This window comes from Agelaius tricolor, unplaced genomic scaffold (genome assembly GCF_023055355.1).
Source record: "Agelaius tricolor isolate 1412-34295 unplaced genomic scaffold, bAgeTri1.0.p SCAF_10, whole genome shotgun sequence".
Taxonomy (NCBI): domain Eukaryota; kingdom Metazoa; phylum Chordata; class Aves; order Passeriformes; family Icteridae; genus Agelaius; species Agelaius tricolor.
In genome coordinates this window covers 12,140,288-12,164,081 of record NW_027269270.1, presented here as the reverse complement: position 1 = coordinate 12,164,081, position 23,794 = coordinate 12,140,288, and the positions used below count along the sequence as shown (strand labels likewise).

Genomic DNA, 23,794 nt, shown 5'->3' with positions numbered 1-23,794 from the left:
TTATAAAATTTACACCATGCCATGGAGGTATCCCTCAAAGTCATACCCTTCCTGAAGAATTGTTGCTAACAAGTACAGTCCCAGTGGCTCCTTCAATTTCAACCCCAGTATGAATTTTTTTGTATAAAATTATTTTATTGGTTATGTTTTTCTTCATGTGAGGGCTGTTTTAGCCATAAAGGCTAAGAAGGCAAGACTCGCTTAAAAAAATTGTTTTCAAACGTGCCATGAGGATGTGAGTGAGTTTGTGTGGCAAACTGGGACAATAATGGGAAAACTGTGGAGTCCCACATGGGTGAAAGGGTTGGAAACGACCATATATACACACTGTCACTTCTCCAAGTCAGTCATACACAAAGGAGCAAAAATGCTCCAGGAAATCAAATTTGTAACTAACACTCAGGAGCTTCACAATCCTTGCCCTCAAATCAGATTTATTTGGGAGTATCATCATAGGAAATATGGACAAATACAGCAGAATAAAAACACACAGTTGTAGATTGCCTTCTTGAAAATTAAATTAAAAAAAAAAAAACTGGCTAGATCATAACCCATAACAATATTACATAATATATCTGTCATATATCTCAAGATAAAAGTACAAAATAAAACTCTTGAGGGCTCATTTATAGCTACAGCTGGTCAGTGTGCTCGATGCAGGGTACATGCCCAGAATGCTGTGGGAGAGATGCAGATACAAACAACATTTCTTAGGGCCCCATGCAGTGTTTTGGTAGCGCAGCCTTACAGGTTTCAGAGATAAAACTACTGTGCTGGGAGAGGCTCTCTCAAGAAGCCTTTCTCCCAAATGAAGCCAAATTTCACCCAGCCCAAAGCCTTAACCAGCATGTGTTGGCTCTATTGGTCTTTTCCATCAGAGAAAATGTCTCCTCATCCAAACAATACACCAAGCTTTGGCTCATGTCCAGGCAAAATCTTGCTAAGAATAAAGGAAGGAAGAAAGAAAGAGAGTCAGCTGGCATTAACAAAAAACTAAAGACTCTTCTTGTATTTCAGTAACATCTACCACAGTGATAAAATCTGAATACAAATGAGCAAATAGGATTATTTATAGAAAAATCACTCTTCTATCCTAATGAACGAGATCTGCAGGCAATGAGCACCTCCTGTGAGACCAGGAGCTCCTTCTAGCTTCTGCAGTGGGAGATCTTGGTGCTCACTATGACAGCAGGACACTGAGAGCCCCACAGGGTGCTTCAAGTTCTTTGCAGAATCTGTTCTATTTTCTGCTTTTATTTCCAGGGGAAAATTTTTGCAGAGTAATAAATGTCAATGGGATAGAGACACAAAAAAATTTAAGTTCAACTATGGTAAAAGCCTGAAAGTGAAAATACAATGTAAAGATTAAATTCTGATTGCTTCAGACTTTCAGGCTCAGTGAATCATAAATTATCATGTTGAAAAACAGTCAGTAGCAAATATCTAACTGGCCCAGTTTTTAAAGATAGTAGTTGTCTTTTGTTCTTTTCAAATTTGGTGGGAACTATAGATTATCTACTTATCTAAAATAAGTTTCTGACTTCTCAGATCTTAATCAAAAAGATTTTCCACTGCCACAGCATATGGCAACTTACAATTAAAAAAAGTCTGATATGACCATTAAATTTCTTCTCTTGTCATAAGGACAATAAGAAGCCATAAGGTGGTTTACATTTTATTACAAAGGAAAAAAAAGAGTTCAACATTCCCAAAAAGGATGCAAAGGTGCACAGAGCGGTCCAGGCTACTAATAATTTGCTCAAACACCAGCAGAGAATATATATAAATTCTTAACTCTTAGCAAAAAATATTGATTGCGTTATAACATCTATGATACAATTTCATCTGTTAACATTTCATTCATTAACGGCACTGTACAGAAATCTGTCCATGCTAAATACAAGCCTTGGACCAGATACACAAAACAATTTAAATGTATTTTTTACATCCTATATGCACAAACATTTCTTAAGTTAAAACTATGCATACTACTTATGCATAGCACATATATGGCTTACATATTCAACGACAGGAATTCCACCTCTTGGCATGCCCTTGTCCCAGGGCTCAGAGCTTACACTGTTCCCAGCTCAACTTTGACTGCTCAGCTGTCAGAAAAGAGACAGTCAACAGCTATGGACATGTAAGGGTCAGCAAAGGGGATTGTTTCATGATTCCTTCTTCACTTGGACAAAGCGTGCCCTTGTGGAGGTGGAGCCTGATGCCTGCTGAACTCTGGTTGGATCCCTGAAGCAGCACATGAACAGCACACAGGTCTCAGTCACCCTTGGCACAGAGGAAAGTGCCACTGCCCCCACAAGTCCCCTTCAGAGCGGACCATGGCTGATTAGAAAGACTTTTTGTTCAGTGAGGTAATAACCACAGGGTCCAAAAAGGAGAACAGGGAGCGTCGGGAGCCACCTGAGTGCCTACAACCTGAACGGGAGCCTAGAATTTCCTGGCAGGTTCCAGCAGAGGGAAATGAGGTTGGCTGCAGCTGTGTAAGACACCCAGAGAAATCAGGAGGGGTCATGTGCAGCTCAGGGGAAGAAGAGATGAAAATGGAGTTCCTTTATGGGCACAGTTTGGGCTGGAGGGCTCATTCTGAGGCTTCTTGCAGAGGTAACTGCCTGTGTGCTGCTGTTTTTGCTGCCCCTCAAAAAGAAACAAACTCTAGGAAAGATGTTGCTGGATGCATGTTGTCACCTTTGCATTTGAGATAAACCATGACACAAGGCCTCTGTGTCACCTTCCAATTCTGTCTGAGAGGCAACACAACATTTTGCTGAAGTGAAGCAATTTTCATGTATTTCTGTTGCTTCTCTTCCACTCAATAAAACAATAAGTACCAGCTTCATGGAAGGGCTGACACCAGTGCTGTTGTCTTTCAAAATATATAACAGGATTCAGAATGTTTCAATCTTTAACACCAGATGCTATTCAATTAATTTTTAAGAGATATTTCAAACATTTTCAAATTTGTTCAACACCAGTTCTGTCCATATGGCAGCCACTGCAGGGGGGAAGAATCTTCATTTGTGCAGGCTGGTCAGCGTAACTTTGCAACTTCCCTGTACAGTCTACAAACATTTATTTCCAGATATTTTAAGGAAGCTAACAAGTAGGACTTTTATGGTGCATGCAGCATGATTGCATGAACAAGTATCTAGAAACACATTTTGTTTTGATTTTCCATTTTCAGTGGACACCAGCAGCAGTGACACGTAACAGCAATCCCAGGCAGATGACAAACATCATGTTTTCATACATCTCATGATTAACTGGAAATGTCTAGTACCAGTGATGCAACAAAGCAAGGTCCAACTTTGGCTGAAAAGATTATTTTGGCTAGTTTAAGAAAGCAGAATAGAAGAGGAAATAGCAACACAAAAACAACTGAAATCTTGCGAATTTTTAAGTGCCTTGAGTTACCAGCTCAGGGTTTTACATTTTACATTTTTTAACATTTTGTTCAATCATTCTCCACAGATATAGGATGATCCAAGAACAAGTTGACAGATAACAGCCTCTGAGATCATGAGGTAGGAACAGCTAGAGTTCTTTTCTCCTGCAACAGAGTTCAAATGAAAATTCATAAACAAGAGATTTCTGATGCTACTACTTTCAATATTCCATATACTTGAATTGAGGATGATTTATCACATGATCATTTAGTCTGGCACTAAGGATTCAGATTTAAAAATATTGGTTTTCCCTTTATACTGAATTTTTTTTAAGGTGACATTGAAAGTGGGGTATTCTGTGTCCTCATTTCAACATTTTTTAATATAAGCACAACTGGGATGGAACAAAGAGGTTAAGAATAGCACTAAGCAAGCCTTTATGGTATAAAACACTCCCCATTAAAAGAAAGAAATTACCAAATTACCTGTCCTGCCTGAAATGTCAGAAGCTTATAAGAAATAGCAAATCTAGTTCTGTACCAGTGCTTCTGTCTGCTCCGTGGCTTTTACAATATCTTCTGACTTCTTACAGTGTTTAGGCTCACCTGGAAGATAAACAAATGTGATTGGCAACATGAACGAGGAAGTTAACCAAGTCAAGAGAATCTGCACAGCCACAGACAGACAGAATCTAGTTCCTCAAGATATTTTAAGGATAAAATGAGGTTTCAGTCACTGCTTCCTTTAATTGCTTTCTCACCAAAATAATCATCAGCTTGAATTAAATAATCATTATGGTTAATCACAAGGCAAAAGATAGAATGAAAGCGATAGATCACAGCATGAAACAAAACTATGAAGACTTTTACATGAGTGTGAATAAAGTGGGTTTGGTTCATTTTTTTGTTCCAGCTTATTGAAAGTCAAAATTCACCCTCTGCAAAGCGCTGTTTAAATCCTCTTTACCGAAGGCTTTCAAATCAGAGTCTAAGTTCCTCCCAGATAATGAAAGATGCCAGTGTCAGGTTCTAAGAACTAAATTCAATCAGACAGGAGAAATGACACAGAGTAACACAAGCAGCTTTCAAACTAAGTGATACAACATGAATCTCAAGTAGACAATCATAGAATTAAACTGTTACTATTCCTTCAGTAGCTTTGAATGAGTACAGCTGAGGAATTTCTACACTGAGATGGGAGGCAGGGTACAATGTAGCAAACTCACAGTGTTTTTTACTAACTACATATAGTAACTTCTCAGTTTTATCCACTGGATAGAGAGATCCCTCCAGTAAGAACTCTGACTTGAAAATGTCAGAAAGAAAAAGCATAGAAGTCTCAAAAGTGGAAAAGATGATCTGGGAGAAGCTTAAAAGTTATAAAAATAGTGAGAGGAATATTTTTGAAAGCCAGAAAACTAAGGTAGAAGAAGTTGAAAGAGAAAGCAGATGATGCATGATCTGAAAGGAAAATTGAAAGATGGTGGCGAATTGAAGAAGAGGCTGACTGTTAAGAAAAGAGAATTGGAAGAGAGGAAAGAAAACTCAAGTGAACAAGCATGAAGAAAGAAGAAAATTAATACCTACAAATCTGCCATGGCTTCACTGTAAATGAAGAATTGCTACTGATCTCACCTTTGTTTCCCTACCTTGAATGGTGGCAGAGTGTGTGTGCTGCCCACTCTGTAATGTAGAAACAAGCAGATGGGCCATATTCCCACAAACAGCATCCTACAACAATCCTTATTTTCATTCAGTTTAATGTAGGTGGAATACAGACAACCAATAGTTCAAAGGCTTTTAAAGTCTCAAAACTGGAATAACATTAATAAGAACAAGGATGTCTACAGATCTTTCAGCCTGTGGCTCTTTTTGGAGGGATTTAGCAAAACTTTATTAGCATTATTATATGTAAAAAAAAAAAAAAAAGAAAAAAAGGGGTGGGAAGAAGTATAAGAAGTATGAAAGCAAAAGCTATCTATCTAAATATTCAGATTTTAAATTTGACACTTGAGTTTGTGGAAGTGTGGAAGCCTTAAAACAAGACAATTCACAGAATCATGGAATATGCTGAGTTGCAAAGGACCCCCAAGGATCATCGCATCCAGCTCCTGGTCTCTCTCAGCACCACTTCCAAGAATCACACCCTGTGCCTGAGAGCTTTATCCAAATGCTTCTTGAACTCTGTCAGCCTTGGTGCTGTGACCACTGCCCTGGAGAGCCTGCTCTGTCAACCAACCACCCTCTGGGTGAAGACCCTTTTTCTAATATCCCAGCTGAACCTCCCCAGCATAACTCCAAGCCACTCCCTCAGGTCCTGTCACTGCCACCACAGTTGTAGCTGCAATTAGGTCTCCCGTCAGTCTCTTCTTCTCCAGACTGAACAGACCAAGTAACCTCAGCTGCTCCTCATATGGCTTCTACTCCAGACCCTTCCCATCCTGTGGCCTCCTCTGGAAGGTCCCCAATAGCTTGATATTTTTCATACATTTTGGTATAAATTTAAAAAACTAAACAGTAACTTCTAAGGCGTATATAGTTTTCTGTTTGTACATCAAGTTTTTTATGTGATTAAAAAAAATGAGATTGCTAATGGCTGTTATCTTCTATACCCTATCTTTTTTATAAACACATTATTTTCTTTTTCAATCTAACCTTCCCTCCATCCTTATCCCATGCCTGAACAGGGCTGCCTTCCCTTAGTCCCAGGCTCCTGGTGTGCCCAAGGAGCACCGAGGAAGCAGGCAGCACAGCAATCTGCTCCTGCTCTGCTGGGACACAGAGGTTCCACACTCACTGAGCCCCACGGGGCCACCACAGCACTGAGCAGTCACCAAGCATTTGCCTGGCACAGGTGATCCCTTGATGCCACCTGCAGCACCATAAATCAAACTGGCATGTGGATGCTATGGATCTGCCCACTGCTGTTTAACCTGGCTGTTCTCCAGAGGCTCTCACTGGCTGAATGCTGGTGATGTGGAATGTGCTGCACACTCAGTGGGACTGGGCAGTCCTCTCCTGTCACAGAGAGTGAAGCTACTGGCAATCTGTTTTATCACAGATTTATTATCTCCCTTGCATTTTGATATTAAGGATTAATGTGGCTATCATTACGAGTGAGGAGTTAAGTTTGCCAATTAGCATTTATAAATCATTGAAATGTGGAGTCGTTTAATTAAACATAAGCAGTTTTTAAAATTAATGTTCTAATTAATAAATCACTCAGGAGAAAAGGAAAATCATCACTTAAAAAAAATCCCCTTCTAATAGTTTCATTTAATCTTGTACCATTCAATTAAATTAAAGTGAGATGATGGAAAGGAAAAAAGGTATTTGTGGAGAAAAACAACATTCAGTCCCAACTGCAGTGGTGGTAGCAGCGACCCTCCAGTCTTCCCTTTGCACCAACCTGGACCCAGGGCAGAGCTACTCCTGTCACTAAAATGTGATGGTCTACAAGAGCTACACCTAGAATGAGATGTGACACAAAAAGCAGAAACCAGCCCCTTTTATATTTTTTTAAATGGGGAACCCCCTCATCATAGCACATCCACAGCTCCCAGAATGCACACACATCATCTTCCAGTGTTCCCCAGCTGCTGTAATTGAATCACAGAAAACTTAACTGGATTTTCTGCTTTTTATAAAAGACAGAACAATGACAGCTAACATATGAAATTTCAACCTGAATAACCATGTTGCTTTTGTTTTTCCTTTCTATCTCACCCTCCCAGCCCTAGCACCCACAGGTGCTCACTTCTCCACCCCAGGAGTCAGCAAGCACTCTGGACATCCCCCCTAGCCCCCCATCCTCAGGACAGAAACTACAGAAGTAGAGAAGTCTTCTTCTTGGAAGAAACATGGAGAGTGTCCTGACAGATGTATGGTGTCTCTTAGAATACTCAAATAAGTCTAATTTGTGAAATAGAGAAAGGTCATGTGTTTGCTACCTTCTGCTTGCTTGAAGCAGCATTCCATTGAAAATGTCTGATCTTGGTTAAAAGAGTCCGGTCTGGATCCACTGGACATCAACAGAGGTGCAAAAACAGTATTAAAAACTGTTTCTTACTCATTTAATAAATTTCTCAGTTTGAAGTTTAAAAGTACAATGCATTCTCTAAAAAATTTCCTGCTTTAGAAAACAAATGAGATTAGCATGCTATAAGATAAGAAATCTCTGTTCTCATTGGAAAGGTAGAATGTAAAGATTGAAAGGTGGAATGTAAAGATTGAAAGGTGGAATGTAAAGTTCATGCAACAGCATGAACTAACTGCATGCAGAGTTTTATCTGATCTCTCAATCATTTTTGTTGGTCAGCCATCTGAAGACCCACAAGTACAGGTACACCACAACTGCCTTCTGCCAAGTCTGAAAGATAAAAGATGCAGCTTTTCCTACAGCATTCCTCATCCAGGAGATGGAGAACTTCTCTAAGGCACTTAAATTTTAAGCTGAGCTTTAATACAAACCTGTTGTAAAAAATACATGTTAAAAGATAAAATGTCAGTTATTAGGCAACGTCAAATGCTGTGAAAGTAATTTTAGTGTAAATATTTTGATTTAGGGCCCTAAATTAACCATCTGTTATTTCTGATGGAAAAAAACCTGTCAACAATAAAAGCATGGAGCCATGGAATGTGGAAATCTAGAGTAGGTGGGAGTTCTCCATAAAAAGGTTTTTTGATAAATATGCCAAGTCATATACTCATGTCTAAGCTAAGCATTATAAGCACTTCAATGCTGCTGCTCAGACAATGCCATACTTCTGGCACAATATTGCAAGGCTTACTGTCATTAAAGCATTAATGAGTTTCACATTTTAAGTAAAAGTGAGGAAAAGAAGTGTCATTATATCCTTGATTCTTCTTATTACCCTAACACTTCAAAGTTGACTCTAACTATAAGCAAACTCAGAAAATAAAATGAAGATGTACAGTGTCTTCCTCTCCCTTTGATAACATCTATACCTCATGGCTTGGACATGTTGCCCTTGATACTGTGTTGCAATCTCCAGATACTAGACATGGTCATCTTGTGATAAAATACTTACACTCTAAAAACATATTCTGACATTTCAGCGATGTTCTGGCTGCTCCACTTGGCTAGCAGCTACAGTCAAGAGACTGATCTTCCTGATTAAATGAATGACACAGTCCCATGACTACTACAGCTGGCAAATTCCATCTGCTTAAGCTTAACTCTTAGATTCACACTATGTTTGGTACAAAGGATGTGGTTTACAAAATAACAATCATATTAGGTACCCAAACTGAGGGGAACAGATATTAATAGTGTAATTAATTATTAAAAAAGAAAATGTTAAATAGATCTGTTCTGAATAAGTTCACCTTATTCTTTAAATTATTCTAAAACCATTCTTCAAGTTCAACTAAAGTATATTCTCTAAAGAATTTTCTAGTAGATCCCAAATAGCTGATATCAAGAAGTTGATATTTTTTAATATGCTTCTATTTGATGTTTTAGGATACTACCACTTTTACACAGGCCTGAACAAACTGTCCTGTGCTGATGGTTTGTCCAACACCTTATTTCAGTATTTTACATTGCTGTTGATGTTTGACAGGGAGATACCAGACACTGCTGCAGCTTCACCCTGGACAGCTCCACGAGACTGGCTTGTGCTCTGTGATGAAGCATTACCATTCAGTGGGTCTGTATTCTGGGTCTCTTGCTGGGCATCGCTGAGATCTTTCTGGTTCGGATCAGAGTTAGTGCATTTTTCTGAGCTGGATTCATCACTCAGTGGAGTGTCCAAAGAGACTACTTGTAGGACGATGGATCTGGGAGGACAGGCTGTACCATCACTCCCCTGACTACTCTCATTTTGTGTCCTTGTTGCCTCTTCCTGTAACTGTGCATCTGTGGAATTTCTGCTTTGGTCTTTTTCCTGTTCACCAACATTTTTCCCAAGTTCTTCTACAAAGAGGGAACAAAATAGGTGAATTAGATAAGAAGGATATGCCACAATTTTTTGATTTCAGAGTAGTGACATATAGAGCTGCACACAGGAGCACTGTGAACATCAGTTTCTGCATGAGGCCATGCCCAGTGTTAAATATGGGTCAGATTCTGCTCCTGATTGCACAACTGCAGCTGAATGTAGCAGTCCTCTTTCTGGTTTGATGTCTAATAGGTATCTCTTTTTTGGCCATAATACAGAGCAAGGAGCATCATCAGACAACAGTAACCTGAAGGATGGGAGCAGGAGGCCCCCTTCTGCAGGCATGTCCCTCTGCAGTGGTGCTACTGACACAGGACTAGGAAGAGCAGAGCTCATCAGTTCTGCAAGAGAGAGAGGGCATGGAGGGGAATGCCCTTCTGGGGATGGGGCAGGAATCAAAGCTGAGGGGAAGCCCTGAATGAAATTTGCCTGTCAACCTGGAAAAGTCCAAACCATCCAGTTGGGAACAAGCTGGAACAAGCTACAGGGTGTCATGTATTTGCTGTCCAGTACTACTGCCATTTTGGCTAAACACACATCTAGAATGGGAAGGGACAGGTATGGGGGGAACTGTGCTTCAGGGGACAGCAGCAACAGAAAAAAATAATGTTTGTGGAAGGCTCTACTCCTTACTTTATTGCAGAGACCCAGAGAACAGTACAAATGAAATGGCCCAGAGTAAAAGGAGAAAGAACAGAACAGCACAGAGAGGTGGCACCAGGAGTAACTAGATGGAAAAGAAACAGAGAATGGAAAACTTGTGATGGCAGGTGAAGTGTCCAACAAAAAATAAATGCACCATCTTCATGGAGGGCCTATTTTCTTGCTATTGTAATCTGCATTTCATAAATTTGGATTTTGGAATCTGTACACTAGTATAGAAGATACAAAATACTGTCAATTTAAAAAGTTAGCATTGCAGTTTGAACAACACGGGCATAAAACAGCTGCATGATATTGCACAAAATTTCTAATTTGGATGTTAGAAATTACTAAGGAAGGGAACCAAGCATTGAGATACTGATGGAGTTCAACTGGCAACTCCCAGGAACTCTGATTTTGAGTGACCAGCCCAAATGCAGGCCACAAGGGATTGCACATGACAACTGAAAGATAACCCAGACTGTAAGCACATTTTTATTGCTGTCAGCATTTTGCACCACCTCACTTTTCTAAATCCAGACAAAAGTTCCCCCTGAAGTACAATTTGGTCGGTGAAATGGGATGGAAGGGAATATCGTCAAACCCGATGTGCAGAAGCATGGAATGATTCCTTTTTTTTTTTTTTTTTGTCATTTATGCTTTCTAGTACACTTTTTTAAGAAATCAAGAACTTTAAAATTTGAGCAATTTCTACATGGTTAAACCATTTTTTCCAAAACTTTAGTGTCCTGCTTGGTTTAGATTCCAAATCTTCTGCAACTTAGACAGGTAGTCTTTTTCTACAGACTTCAATGTAGCTCTTACAAAGAAGAGGTTGGGTTAAAGCCATTGAAAAATATGCATATGGAACTTGAAGCAAGCTATGTTCAATCTAGAGACATTATTCAAAGCACCCGTCACTCATGATATAACCTACCTACATAAAGCTTTTTTCCTAAGAAAGTGATTTATGTGCCATATTCGCCTCCAAATGGCACAACTACAGTATTTTCCTTAGCTTCATAAAAAAACCCCAAGAAAATTAAAATATAAAATATTTCACATGCTGTTCAGATGCATCAGTAAGTTAAAAAAAACAAAGCTGAACTACGAACACACATAAAACTGTAATATTAATGTAGCTCATGCTGGTGAGATTTTTTAACTAAAAACCTAGTAAGAAGAGAGTATTTTTCTCACTGAATGTTGTTTTAGGACTATTCTAGCCAGAATTCAGGTATGTCTTGGTGTAATTGGATGGCTGACCATTTTATTCTCAAATAAGTTCAGAATATTCATACATGCAAAAATCCACTGTTATTTTTTGTTCATAAAGTTGAATATCCAAACTTAAAATTGTTCTTATTCACTCCCTAGAAAACTTAAACTGGCAAATGAAGGTTAAAAGTTTAATTATAACAACTCTGATGGTTTGTTCCTCATTTATGTCATTATGGTCTCCAATTTCTGTGACAGTCCTGGAGATGATTTGAGATGATCTCAAATTTGTCAGTTTAAGGATAACTAAACCAAACTCTAACTCAGGACTAACTGATGGATGGAGCTTTGAAATGAAGTATCTCTGCACCAAGATACACTTGGTAATATACCAGACAAAAGTGAAGCCTTTTGCATTTAAACTGGTGTAAGACTACAGGACCACCACCAGGAGTGGCTGGTGGGAGTGAATGAGACTGAGAAGCCTCAAGTACAAAATTCTCTATGATGCTGTCACAAGTGTCACTAAGAGCCCCCCCTGTTTTCTTAGTATTAAGTCTGTCACCTGCTGGATGTCTGACTCTATGTTCTGACTTGCTTTGCTCCCCTCAGCTTTAATCCACTGCTAGAAAGATGAAAAATTCTGGGTTCTTATGGTGTGTCAGCCACTTGTGGAATATGCTAAATGTGCTGGGAAAATGTAGATTTCTGCTTTCTATAACAGCTAATAATTGTACTCTATAATACATGTGACCTTTATATTGCATATAATATTTGGAATTCTCTAAAATTTCTGCTGTCCTATGTCACTCTGATGAAACAGAATTATCTAGCAGTCTAAATGAGGCTGAGACCGGGACAGTGACCAAATAAGTAGAATTCAAGCAGGGCAATGCTAAAGTAATCCTACTAGTGTAAGAGAAATGAATGAGCTGGCATGATGTCTGACCCCCAGTGCTGTGCAGGAGGAATTGTAACAAACACTGTGGCAGTCTCTGCCTCCAGCCAGCCACAGAATGCCAGGACCCTCACCCTGCACTGGGCTTCTGGGAAAAGCAAGCTCTCCCTTCCTATGGACACACTACCATGGCCAGCCAGAGATGGAAAAGGACTATGCTAAATGAACCAGGTAATCTGGCATTTGAACAGTCTCAATAATCAATACAAATAAATAGATTAATAAGATATAAAATATTAAACAACCACCTATCTTGGCCCTCAGAAAAGTTTTTGTCTTTTGGGGTGTGTCTGTTAGGCACTGAAGAGCTCAGGGACTGTCAGAGCCATTCAGATAAAGGCAGGCAGGAGAACATTGTGCAGTGCAGTCAGCTCAGCTACATGTTGTTGATGTTGCTACTGGTTTTGCTCTCTCTGCTTTAACTTGGCAAAAGTGCCAGGAGCCAGGCCTGTTTATGTATTTTTCAGCTGTTGGGTTTGTTTTCTTTACAAGAATCCAAGTGTCATTCAGCAAAATTTGTGTGAATTCCTCTATAAAATAAATGGATTCTATTAACCCTTCTCATAAAGGACTGTGCTTTAAGGCAGGAAAGAGCACAGAAATGCAGAACAGTCCTTTATGGGAAGCAATAATGGCATTTGACACAAACATGATAGAAAGGGTGTCCTTCCTCCATTGTGTTCAGGCTGTTGGCAAAATAACTGTAACACAATATTTAGTTTGGAAAACTGGCAGGACTTGTAAGGCAATAACCAAATTTCAGAATACCTCAAAAATTCTGGTACTCAGTAATTTTGTATTTGCAGAAAATGTGTTAACTAGTGAAGGCAACTTCTTTCCTCTCTTCTTTTAATCAGATTATACATTGTTTTCCACTAAGTCACTACGTTTTTTTGTTTTGTTTTTCACTTAATAGGTGTCAGAAAATTTAATTGATTTCTTTAAGTTTTATTTTTATTGTTTCCAGGAGGGAATTGGAGCACTGAATTCCTATCAGTCCAATGAAAGACTGCAATGTCCATGAAACACTAAAACTGCCACAAGACTCAATCTCTAGCCCCAGCTGCAGCCGTCTGTGGTGTCCCCAAAGAACCCCAGATGCCCTGGAGGTTCTGTACTATCAACTACCACACTGCTTTCCACCAGGCCTGTTTGTCACTGCCAATGTGTGCAGCAACACTTTCAGGACATGGCCCAAGTGGTGAGGAAGCTTTGCTACATTTTGGAACTTTCTCTTCTGTATATGTCCATCAACTTTCTTTTCTCACCTTTCTGTAGTACACAAAAGAGGATTCAGCTGCTGTGACCTGCACAGTACATGGCTTGTAAATTACCTTCCTCTTTACAGCAACTGCATCGCTTGAGCATGTCTGGATTCAACAGGAATAGAGAGGAAAAATACAAGAGCCATGTGCAAGCAGGACATCTCAAACCAGCTAATGGCAGTGCCTGTAAATCCCAGTAAAACAAATATCTGCTCAATCACACTGCTATTGTGTTGACAATAAGCTACAATTCTTAACCCTTACAGAAAGACATGATGACATGAGAGTTTTGACAATTAGGAAACTACTGAATTAGAGAGGAAAGCTGCTAATCTTTACTAAGAATTAAATTATTTGAGGACTCTGTAATGAAGAATGCTGCTGGATGTAATGGAATCTCTGTGTATACTATGACAAACTTCGATTTCTAGGTTTGTCTCCCTTTTTTTACTGTAAAATGGAATTCCAGAAAGCAGTGACAAAACACCCAAACCAGGACAACATGGGAAAGAAATGTACCTTTCTAGGAGACATGTTCTCACATCAGCCATTTTAAAGAGAAAATTAAAAGACCAGGACAGAGTATCAAAATTCTTCAGAGAAGGAGAAGGCTGATCCTGGTGTCTCTGGAACTACCAAGTAAGTTTAAAGATGCGTCCAAAAGTTCCCAAACAACCATGATTATCCCCAACCAACCTACCATTTTCAAATCCAAGAAAATATTGCAGTAATGCACAGAGTAATTTAGGTACTGATTCCTTCCACTTTCTACTCATCTCACCAATTTCATCACAGTTATAGGAGTATATAAAACCACTGCAAACCATGTAATCCAGTGGCACTTAATATTATAGCATTATGTCATATAGAAAAAGTAGCAAAGACTAAACGAGCTAATTAAACCAAAACTTTTCACTAAAGGACTTGGTTAAAAATAATTTGTGAATTTATGGTTTCCTAGAGTTGCTACCTCCACCTTCTACTTCTGTTTAGCTGTAAGCACAGGGGATTGAATGCTGGAATTTTTGGGACAGGGAGTGGAAGGGACATGCTGCTGTGATCCTGCTAGAGGGAAAAGGTTCTTTAAGTGATGCAGACTGTCATGTGCAGAGACAGGCCAGCTCTTGGATGTGTGTTCCAGAGAGATCTAAAACAGGTTCCATTGGTAACAGGATGGTAACAGTGGTAACAGGTAACAGGTAACCAATGGTAACAGGTCAGTTACCATTCCTTTGCCTGTGATTTACCAGGTATTGCCAATACCAACCATTTCTTCCTACTCATAGCTCAACCCACTCCTTGCATTTACTCAGACCATGCTGAAAAATTCTTCTTTTCCCACTTAACACATTTCTGAATTAGTTCAGAAACTGTTTATGACCTAAGCATTTTAGCACTGCAATTAAAATCACTGTTACTGATACTAGATGGGACTCCTTTAGCCTCCTGAATTGATTAGTTTCCAACAGAATAAAACCGTCCATTAGGGGAGATTTCATGTGCCAAACTGTCAGTCAGTTTCTGTGACTGTCACACACATCCTCCCACGGCCCGCCCTTCCTCGCGGCTGCTAAGTCACATTAACATGCTATCAGATCATCACTCTCAGATTTTCACATTTCAGCAGCTGCTACTCTCTTCTTGTTAGTGAGTCTGCAGAGAAAATCTTTCAGACAAAATGGAGCTGAGCCCTGTGGTTATTGTGACTGGAAGTATGCAGAACTGAAAGCGCCCGAGGGGAGCCTGCAGGTACCCTGCACAGGTCTGTCAGAAGAAACATTTGTCATTAAAAATTGCTGCCCATGGGGAAAAAAAAGCTGATCTCTGCTCCAAAGATGCAATAGTTGTTATTTTGTCACATTTTTAGCATCAAAATTAAGCAGAGGCCAGTGTGAGAGACTCATTCAACCTCAGTTATTTTTCATCCCACTTTGATGAGGTCAGCCATCGCAGGCATACACTTTCAAGCCAAGCAGCCCAGTGTACTGCCAAAAGTGTTGAGGACATTTGTCACTGATGTCCTTCCACACAGATAATGCAAACTTGGTTCAGGTTCTGTACCACTGAATTCTTTAGAAGAGTTACATAAGCTTAAGATGAAAACAGTAAGTTTGTAATACAACTGCTGTTGTATTATCCTGAAGATGGGCCCATTTGATTGGCAGCTGGACTTTTGGTGTGCTGTTCTGCATACCCTTGTGTTGTCACATGGCCTCAGGTGAGTGTCCTGAGCTGCCTGTGCCTCTTTTCATTATTAACAGAAATTAATGATCCTTTTTTATCCCTGTAACTTTATTTACAATGATACCTACTGAAGAGATTAAAGCATGTAAATCAGCAAGTATGATTATTAGTCTGTGCCCTTACATTCTGTTAAGAGTACCTGAGCTTGCCAAGCACAGACCAACTTTATTATTAAATCTTTGGAACAGTTTTATAGAACAAACCAAGTATGAATAAAGGAATAAACACTATATTTTTAAAATATTAAATAATTTTTTTACAATTATGTTCTAAGCAGGGTACTGTGAAGGATCTTACATGGTAGTTAAATCTTTCCTGATAAGTTTTGTGCTTCTTACAGCTTTCTCAGTAGGTCAATAACTTTCAGATCTTAAAATCCACTTAGAACACATATTCTCTAATGAAAGAACCTCTCAGATACATCTGAGCACATTTACTGTCTATTTGCTACAATACAATAATTGCAAACAGCAGCAGCCATCAACAATATATGTTGAAAAAAGTTCAGGATGAAATAGTATCTTCATCACTGTATTGAGTTGAACAGAGACAGATTATCTGGTGATTGGGGCTTGGAATATTAATTAAACATCAAGGCTTTCAAATTAGAATCCCAGATGTTTGATCATTATGGTAATTCCCTGTTAACAGTACTCCCTGAAAGGCCTGAGAAACATTCCTCTAATTCTCCAGTGGTGAAAGGTTGAAGACCCTTAGGCTATAGAGCACTGAGCTCCCCTGCATCAATTACACAAGTCATGGCCTTTTTAGCAAAGTGGAGCCATCCTATTTACTGAGCCTTCTGTTAAGGATGCTTTCAAACAGCTCAGTGCTCTAGATAGATAAGAACTTCCCTTACTAACAGAGGCTTTCCAAAAAGCACACTATTCCTTGCACAAGCTGCTTGCTCTGAATCAAGCCTCCACAGCAACTGTCTTTTCAGGGAGAGGTAGTGCCAGCATCTTCAGGACAGCTTCCCTGTCAACAGCACTGTCACTGAGAATGAGTCTTTTCCTCTGGACTACCTGGCACAGGAGTCAGACCATCTCCTCTGGCTCTTGCTAAGGGAGCCCTTGCTCCAGCTGAACTGCTTCCCACAGGTGCTACACGTGTAACCTTATCCTGAAAAGCTGGCATGAGTTCAGGTCATCCTCAGGAAATTACATGGAATTTTGCTAGTTTCCTTTCTGTACTCCTTGGGCATCTGTAGTACTACATTTTATAGAGACAACTTCTCCTGAGCCTGTGAACTAAACTGGAAACAATATCTGCTGTTTGCAGAGCCCATTGACAAGAATGCAGATGGCTCCTTTAACAGCACAAGCTCTGTTTGTCATAGTCAGCTCAGGAAGTGTGTTTGAAGATCTGCACTGAGAGCCAGCCTGTTTACTACCACAACATGGTCCTCAAACATGTCACCTCCTCAAGGCATTCAGCAATTTGTGACTTGTCATGAATTATCTAGCTAGGAACAATGAGAGCACCACTTTCACCTGGCAGTGATTTTTCTCTGACATCTCTCAGTACATGCTCCTACTAACATACAAATAAAGCACAACTTCATACACATGCCCAAAGCAGTCTAAAGATTTTTCTCTGACATGGAGTCAGAGAAAGTAGCATGAGATCTAGACAAGATGAGACTAATCATCTGAAATTCAAGATGATTAAACTTGGTTAATCTGAAAATAATTTAAAGGGAAGGGAGATGTATAACAATATTTTTTATTCTTTACTAGATGTTCATTTTGCGCAGCCTGATTAAGGATTTTCAACCTTTGCAGGGTACAGCTTCAGAGCAGATATACTGGACCAGTTGAAGACTCCCTTTTCCATTTAGTGGCAAGGATTATGTGCTACCTCAGAAAGTCCTCTACAGAAAGCTATTGTTACTTAACAAAAAAATCTGCTACAGCAGTCCTCAGGGACGACATATGGACTGTGGATGCAGACATTCCATTCCAAATGAATGGAACATGAAACTTCCACAAAACCCATAAAATCCACCCCACAGCTGTTAATTAACAAAATATAAACGTGTACTCAAAAGTATTTGGATTATTCACAAAGTTTCCTCTAAGGCTAAACTGGCACCCTGAAGGTCTCTATGCCATACTCCAGTCAACTGCAGATGTAGCTGCAAGTAGCCTCTTTGTGGCAGCAGATTTCTATAAATCTTTTCCTCACAGAGTAGCTCAAAAAACAGATTCAGCCACAATCATACAGAGACAATATCGTTCCTCAGGCGCTGGCCCCAACACCAGCTATTGTCACTTACCCATCAGCTTCCCTAATGTATGTTTTACTGCAATTCCATAGCTCTGTTCAGGCAGTACTTAGACATGCTTCATTACTCAAGTTGATGGAAGAAAAGGAGGTTAGGACAACCACAATCTCAACAAAATCCATTGAGGCTTGAGCATTAACCTTTCTGGTTGTCAGAGTACAAAGTATGCCCAGTTTCCTGGATTTTGCTGGGACCCTCATTGATATTCACTGCAACCTTACCCAAAGTAATTTTTAAATCTCTTGCTGCAAGTAGCTTTGTGTTTTCGATGCCTGTCAACAGTACAGTAAAACTGGGCTAAATATATCATTAATTTATAGAGCACAACAAAGCCCTGGGAATGAAGTGGAAACTGCCCTTTGACAGCACTGTACCCCTCCAGAACAGCAGACCAAAAAGCTGATGCACCAGAATCAAACTGGCTAGTTCTGTGTAACTGGAGATGGCAAACTTCCAGACAAGTTCTCCATTACTCCATGTTGAAGGACCTTTCATGTCACCAGCTCAGGGTTGCCTGATTTCTGCAGGCTGTAGCTAAGTGGCCTTGGGCACTCTGATGGTCTTCTGTCATTACTAACCACTGCAAATTAGAAGTTTTTTCCTTTGACCAGCCATTATTAGTTGGGCAACACCAAAGGAAGCAATTGGTTATATAAATCTTCTCAGGAAGAAGAGACAATATTAATGGAATCCTCTGCTCAGATGCCCCTTCCACCTGACTCTTTCAAACCTTTGTCACAAAAGATGTGTGGAAGCTTATTCTTAATAGCCTTCTAATGAGAATATTCATTTGCAATTTAGCACTAAATTAGATTTTATCACTGTTCAGCACTCTTTTTCTGTCTTGTCTGACACCTCTTTGGGAAAAAAGACATTGATTTGGATGATGGGATAAAAACAAAGCTGGCACTGGGTTCCAGGATATCACTCCCAGCTGTCAGTGTCAGGTCATGTACAGCAAGACCAATCTCAGCAGTGAAATGCTATGCTGAAATATTCCAGGTACTTACTAGGAAATAACACAGACTGTGGACAAAATACTCCCAAATGGCATTCATTTAACCTAGACTGAAGCTATAAAGTCTTCTCAACAATTATCACTCAGGTGATTGAAAAGCATTTCACTCAATTAACTGTAATTTCAGGCAATTTTCAGGTATGGCTTATGAACTGAGATACTCTGTGCAGGTTTGGATTTATCAACTATCTACTGGCAAATGAAGAGTCACTTTTGGCTTGCTTGGGCCTAATGCATGCAGTGATTGCCCAAATCTTTAGATCCACTGGGTCATTTAAATAATTGCCTACAGCATAATCCCAAGAAGCCTGAAATACAGAATTCTGCTATATACAGTGGGGAACAAATAGCATTTCTAATAGCAAAGTACAACTTTCACATTTCTGAGGAAATGTGGCAGCACACGCCACTTTGAATTGTTGATTTTGGCATTTAAAGCAGATGTCAGTGTAAGTTACAATTAAAAGTGCAAGAATGCACATTTCTAAACCAGACCTCTGAAGATAAGCTGTGCAGCACAGAGCCTTATTGCACAGGCTTGTGAGAGTTATTCCCATCCCCTAACCACCTACACCTCTTTAGACCCCCTGGGAGAGCAAAACAGGAGCATCTAAAACAAACATTAAGACATAAAATATACGAGTACAACACAACTATGCATTTTTACAGGTTGATAGAAATTAAAAAACGAACGTAGGTGAGGTCTTAGGGAGTAACCTATAAAAGCATTCTACCTTAACATGTCATACCTTCTGCTGCTAATTCTTTCCATCTTTCTTTGTTTGCTTGAATGATCTTCATCAAGTTGTCCTTGAAGGCCCTTAGGTCTACAGTTGCTAGAGAATTTTCTGTGTGAGTCCCTCCATCACCTGTACTTTTAAACCCAGGTCGTCTTTGTGCTTCAGCATTGCTTACTGCTCCCAAACTATTTTGGCTGGACAAGGGAAAAAAACCCCAAATTATAAACACAGTCAGCTAATTTTAATAATACACAAACCGTTCATGTCAATCAAGTTGCTTAGGAACTAACTTGAACAATAGTTTTTATCAGAGTGTGCCTAAGATACAAGATGTCTTGCTGACCATTTCCCAGGGAATTCTTGAAAAAAAAGTGACAACTGAAAATACATTACTTGTAATCCAATTCTTAAAAGAATGTTTACACAGACATTTTGGAGTAGCTTCTTAGCTGTGTTTTTGCATGATGAATGGTATCTTTGGTTCTCACAGGAAAGACATCTGATCATTATTTTTTGACGTATTTAAAAAAAAAGGAAAACATGACATATATGACAGGTAAGTTTTGCTTGAGCTGAAAATTCTCTTCAAGTTACAAAGCTTCAAGTATAGACAAAGAAAGATGTGAGTGGCTTTAAAATTCCCTAAATAGAGACAGCAGCTACATCTACAGGTAAGTAGAAGTGAAATTATCCATATACGTATATGATGGAGAAGGTGGGAAAAAAAGAATGAATGCTCTTTTTTCTTAGAATTAAAAAATAAGACCTATTTCCAACCTTGTGCAGCTACTCATGTCTTAATAGGTTTTGTTTACTCAACTTTGCTGCATGGTTTATCTCATTGGTACCACAGGCAGATGTTAATAGACATACAAATGGGTTTCCATTAATCAGAAAATAGCTGCAGTGAACATAGCAACAAAAACTTCACAGGAAGAGTTAACTGTAATTTCCATGTGCTCCAGACATATTGAAGGGGATAGAATGGAAAAAATAGGCCACAATTCTAGTGTTTTCCAGGTACCATCTCATGGTGTCCATGCAATAGCTTGTGTGCAATTCTCTGGCTCAGACTTTTCTGTATCATGCTACAGGCTCTTCACTCCCCTCAAAAGTGTGGCACTTGATTCCATACAAAGAAAAAATCCCTTTATCCTCCATCTCACATGAGGAAGTTTTGCTGGATCATAAGCCTTTTTTCATTTGCCACTCAGTCATGAACATCAACCAAAAATGAAGCCTGAAGCTGCTAATCATTTGCAGCTGCTAATCACTCATTTGTGAAGGAATATGCAAACAAATTTCTTATCAGTAATACCTTAGTTTAGCACTGTTCCCCAAAACACTAAGAACACCATCATAAATACCTACTTCTAGTAACTCCTACTTGCTTCTAGTAAGCAAAATATAGGAAAGCACTAGGTTCACCCTTTTGATACTGAAATCTAACTAATGCCCAGCAAATAAAAAAATTGCCTTGCAGAGTTATCACTTAGTAACCTCAGTGAAAGCTCAAATCACAGTTTCAAAATGAAATATAAATATGATAATAGAGGCAGTATTTGTAAAGGCAGTATCTGATTATTCAACAACGCTTTCAGCAAGAAGCCACTCAAAATACACTCAAATTACACTGTTGTAGCTACTTTGTCTTATAGGTACAGGAATTTCAATAGCCTATTGGAAAGATTATATTTAAAATGTAGAAATAAATTTCACGGGTTTTATGTGTTTATTCTGATCATTACTGGGATTTTGCCTTTGTATATGTACAATTGTTCAGCCAATGGGGCAGAATAGCACATTGCAAATACAACACAGCCCCACAGGGTGGCAATACTGCACAGCTGTTTGTTACCTCCCCAGCTCCAAATAACCGAGATCACTCTGAGAATTACATTGTTAGGATTACTATGTGAGCTCATGTTAGTTCAATAACAAAGCAGCGTATTCATACCTGGGGGTCCCAAATGCAGGACTTTCAGATTTTGTCGCTTCCTCTATAAGAGGCATAACAATTTTCTCCATTGAATCAGTAAGAAGAGAAAATGTTGGTTCTACTATGAAATCAATGAAACCTAAGGAAGAAAAAGAGAGAAAATCAGGTTTTATATTTCCACAAGTCTCAAATCTAAAAATGAATACTTGCTATTGGGCTGATTTTCTAACTGCAGTCCCAATTCAATATACTAGATACTGCTAGTACAATCTTGAAGGAAAAAGCACAATTGAAACAAAAAATGCCTGAAACTGTATAGATATAAGTAGATATTAATAATTTCAGCTTTTCATTATTTTTTCTTGTAAATTTTACACACTGCTGAACACACCTACCATTTGAAATTAGTATTAATTATTGAATAGAAGGGAAGCTACTGTTGAGCCAGAGTGCTACAAGCCATGCTGTCTCTTTTACCATTCGGAGCTTCTTGCCAAGGAGTTAATATTTCAAATTGCTGTTTATTATTCTGTGGAGGTAAAGTGTTATTTCACAGTGTGTAGGAGGGTTCTGTCAAATCAGTGAAGAGAACAAGTAATATCCTTAGGAGACAGCATTCATCCCACAGTTCTGAGATGTCAGCTCTGAACAATGTCTTTTACATTCTAAAGTGCTCATCATGGTATGGAATGACACAGTGAGAGAATGAAGCATTATTCTCTACTGAGCACTTAACAGAAAAAATATGTTAAAACATGAGCTAGCAATGGATTTCCAGATGTCTTCCTGCTCTAACCATGCAACACAGCATGAAGATGAGCAACAGGGAGTCAGTCTATAATCCAGCTTCTCTTCTGCAGTAAATATGATGCTTAAGTATATTGGCTTCAAACTCCCAGTGAAATGGAATAAAGGATACAAAAAGTGACTGACCCAGGGAGGCTTGACCCTCTGCAGTTTGACCCTGAGACACTGATAGGCTTATTTGCAGTCCAGAGGGCTGATTTATTAATTAGCTTTGAGTTGAGATGCATCTACAAACTGGTACTTTCAGATTATAATAGAGAGAGACTTGTGAGTTCTTAAGCAAGAGATAAGCAGTTTGAGGACATGATTTGCCAGACTCCAAAGTGTGTACAGTAGAAGCTGGGCTTATGTCCAGTATCTTGGTTAATCCCTCTCCTACCCCTCCCTCACATATGGTGAAATTACATCATGTTCTTTTGAGACCAGCACCATTCTGCTGCAAAAGCACAGGAGTTCGGTGAACAGATAGGTGCAAAGAAATACCTTCCACATGATGGAATTTTGAACATTCCAAATTCAAAATGGGTAAATGAAATGTCCTTGTGAATTTACATGCTCCTACACAGACAAAAAAGAGAAAAACACAGTTTGTCATTACCTATTTGAGACTGAGCTACCAAAGTGGACTTGCGGTCACAAAGTGGGGAAAATTGAAGACCTAAAGCAGCCTCCTTGTCTCCCTGTAAACAACAATGTTCAATATTATAAGCATATATTTGATGGAGAGACAGAAAGACAAAGGAATCTGAATATTCGTAGTAATATTCTTAGTATTTATTCAAGATGACTTCATTAATTTATCTTCTTAAATAAAAACAAGTCAGAAGCAAATCTTCAAATTTTGATTAAGTGTCTAAATTCTGACTTTGGCACTTTTATGTAAAGAAGTTTACTGCAAGTTCTCCTCAGCAAGGCATCTGCCAATGAGATTTAAAATATATGGAGTCCTTGTATTCATAATTTAGTTCTGCTGATCCAGATGTAATGGCACTAAAGATACTTAGACATGTTTGTAATAGTATGCCAAATGCTGAGTGCTTCCTTCTATTACACTGGTTTATCCAGCATGTAAAAATCCTTCAATGGATTTACTCATGTCAAGTGTATGAACCAACTTGAACTTGTTCTCACTAGCAGGCATGTCTCTCTGCTGCTGAAGCCACAAAAAATACAAATTCAGTTTCATTACAAGGATGATTTGTACAACCTAGCTCTGAAGCTTTTTCAGCACTCAGCAGATTAGAAGAGTCTCTTTTGTTGCAACAGTCTTAACAGACAGGAGGGTGTATCTCCATTTTCAGCATGGTAGA

The 23,794-nt window shown here is 39.1% G+C and overlaps 1 protein-coding gene across 6 annotated transcripts in view; it reads right to left on the bottom strand.

The window, feature by feature from the left end:
* Nucleotides 1-414: 414 nt before the first annotated feature.
* The window catches only part of PDE1A (phosphodiesterase 1A), a 201,077-nt gene continuing 177,697 nt past the window's right edge, over nt 415-23,794 (bottom strand). For 4 of the 6 annotated variants that reach the window (XM_071434797.1, XM_071434794.1, XM_071434796.1 and 1 more), the window contains 6 exons: nt 23,083-23,164; nt 21,696-21,816; nt 19,748-19,932; nt 8,997-9,341; nt 3,890-4,009; nt 415-3,568 (listed from right to left, as the gene is read on the bottom strand). In XM_071434797.1, the coding sequence (XP_071290898.1) occupies nt 3,933-4,009; nt 8,997-9,341; nt 19,748-19,932; nt 21,696-21,816; nt 23,083-23,164 (810 nt within the window). In that variant the 3' untranslated portion in view covers nt 415-3,568; nt 3,890-3,932. The remainder of the gene's footprint in view (nt 3,569-3,889; nt 4,010-8,996; nt 9,342-19,747; nt 19,933-21,695; nt 21,817-23,082; nt 23,165-23,794) is intronic. The other 2 variants (XM_071434795.1, XM_071434800.1) reach the window with 2 other exon arrangements.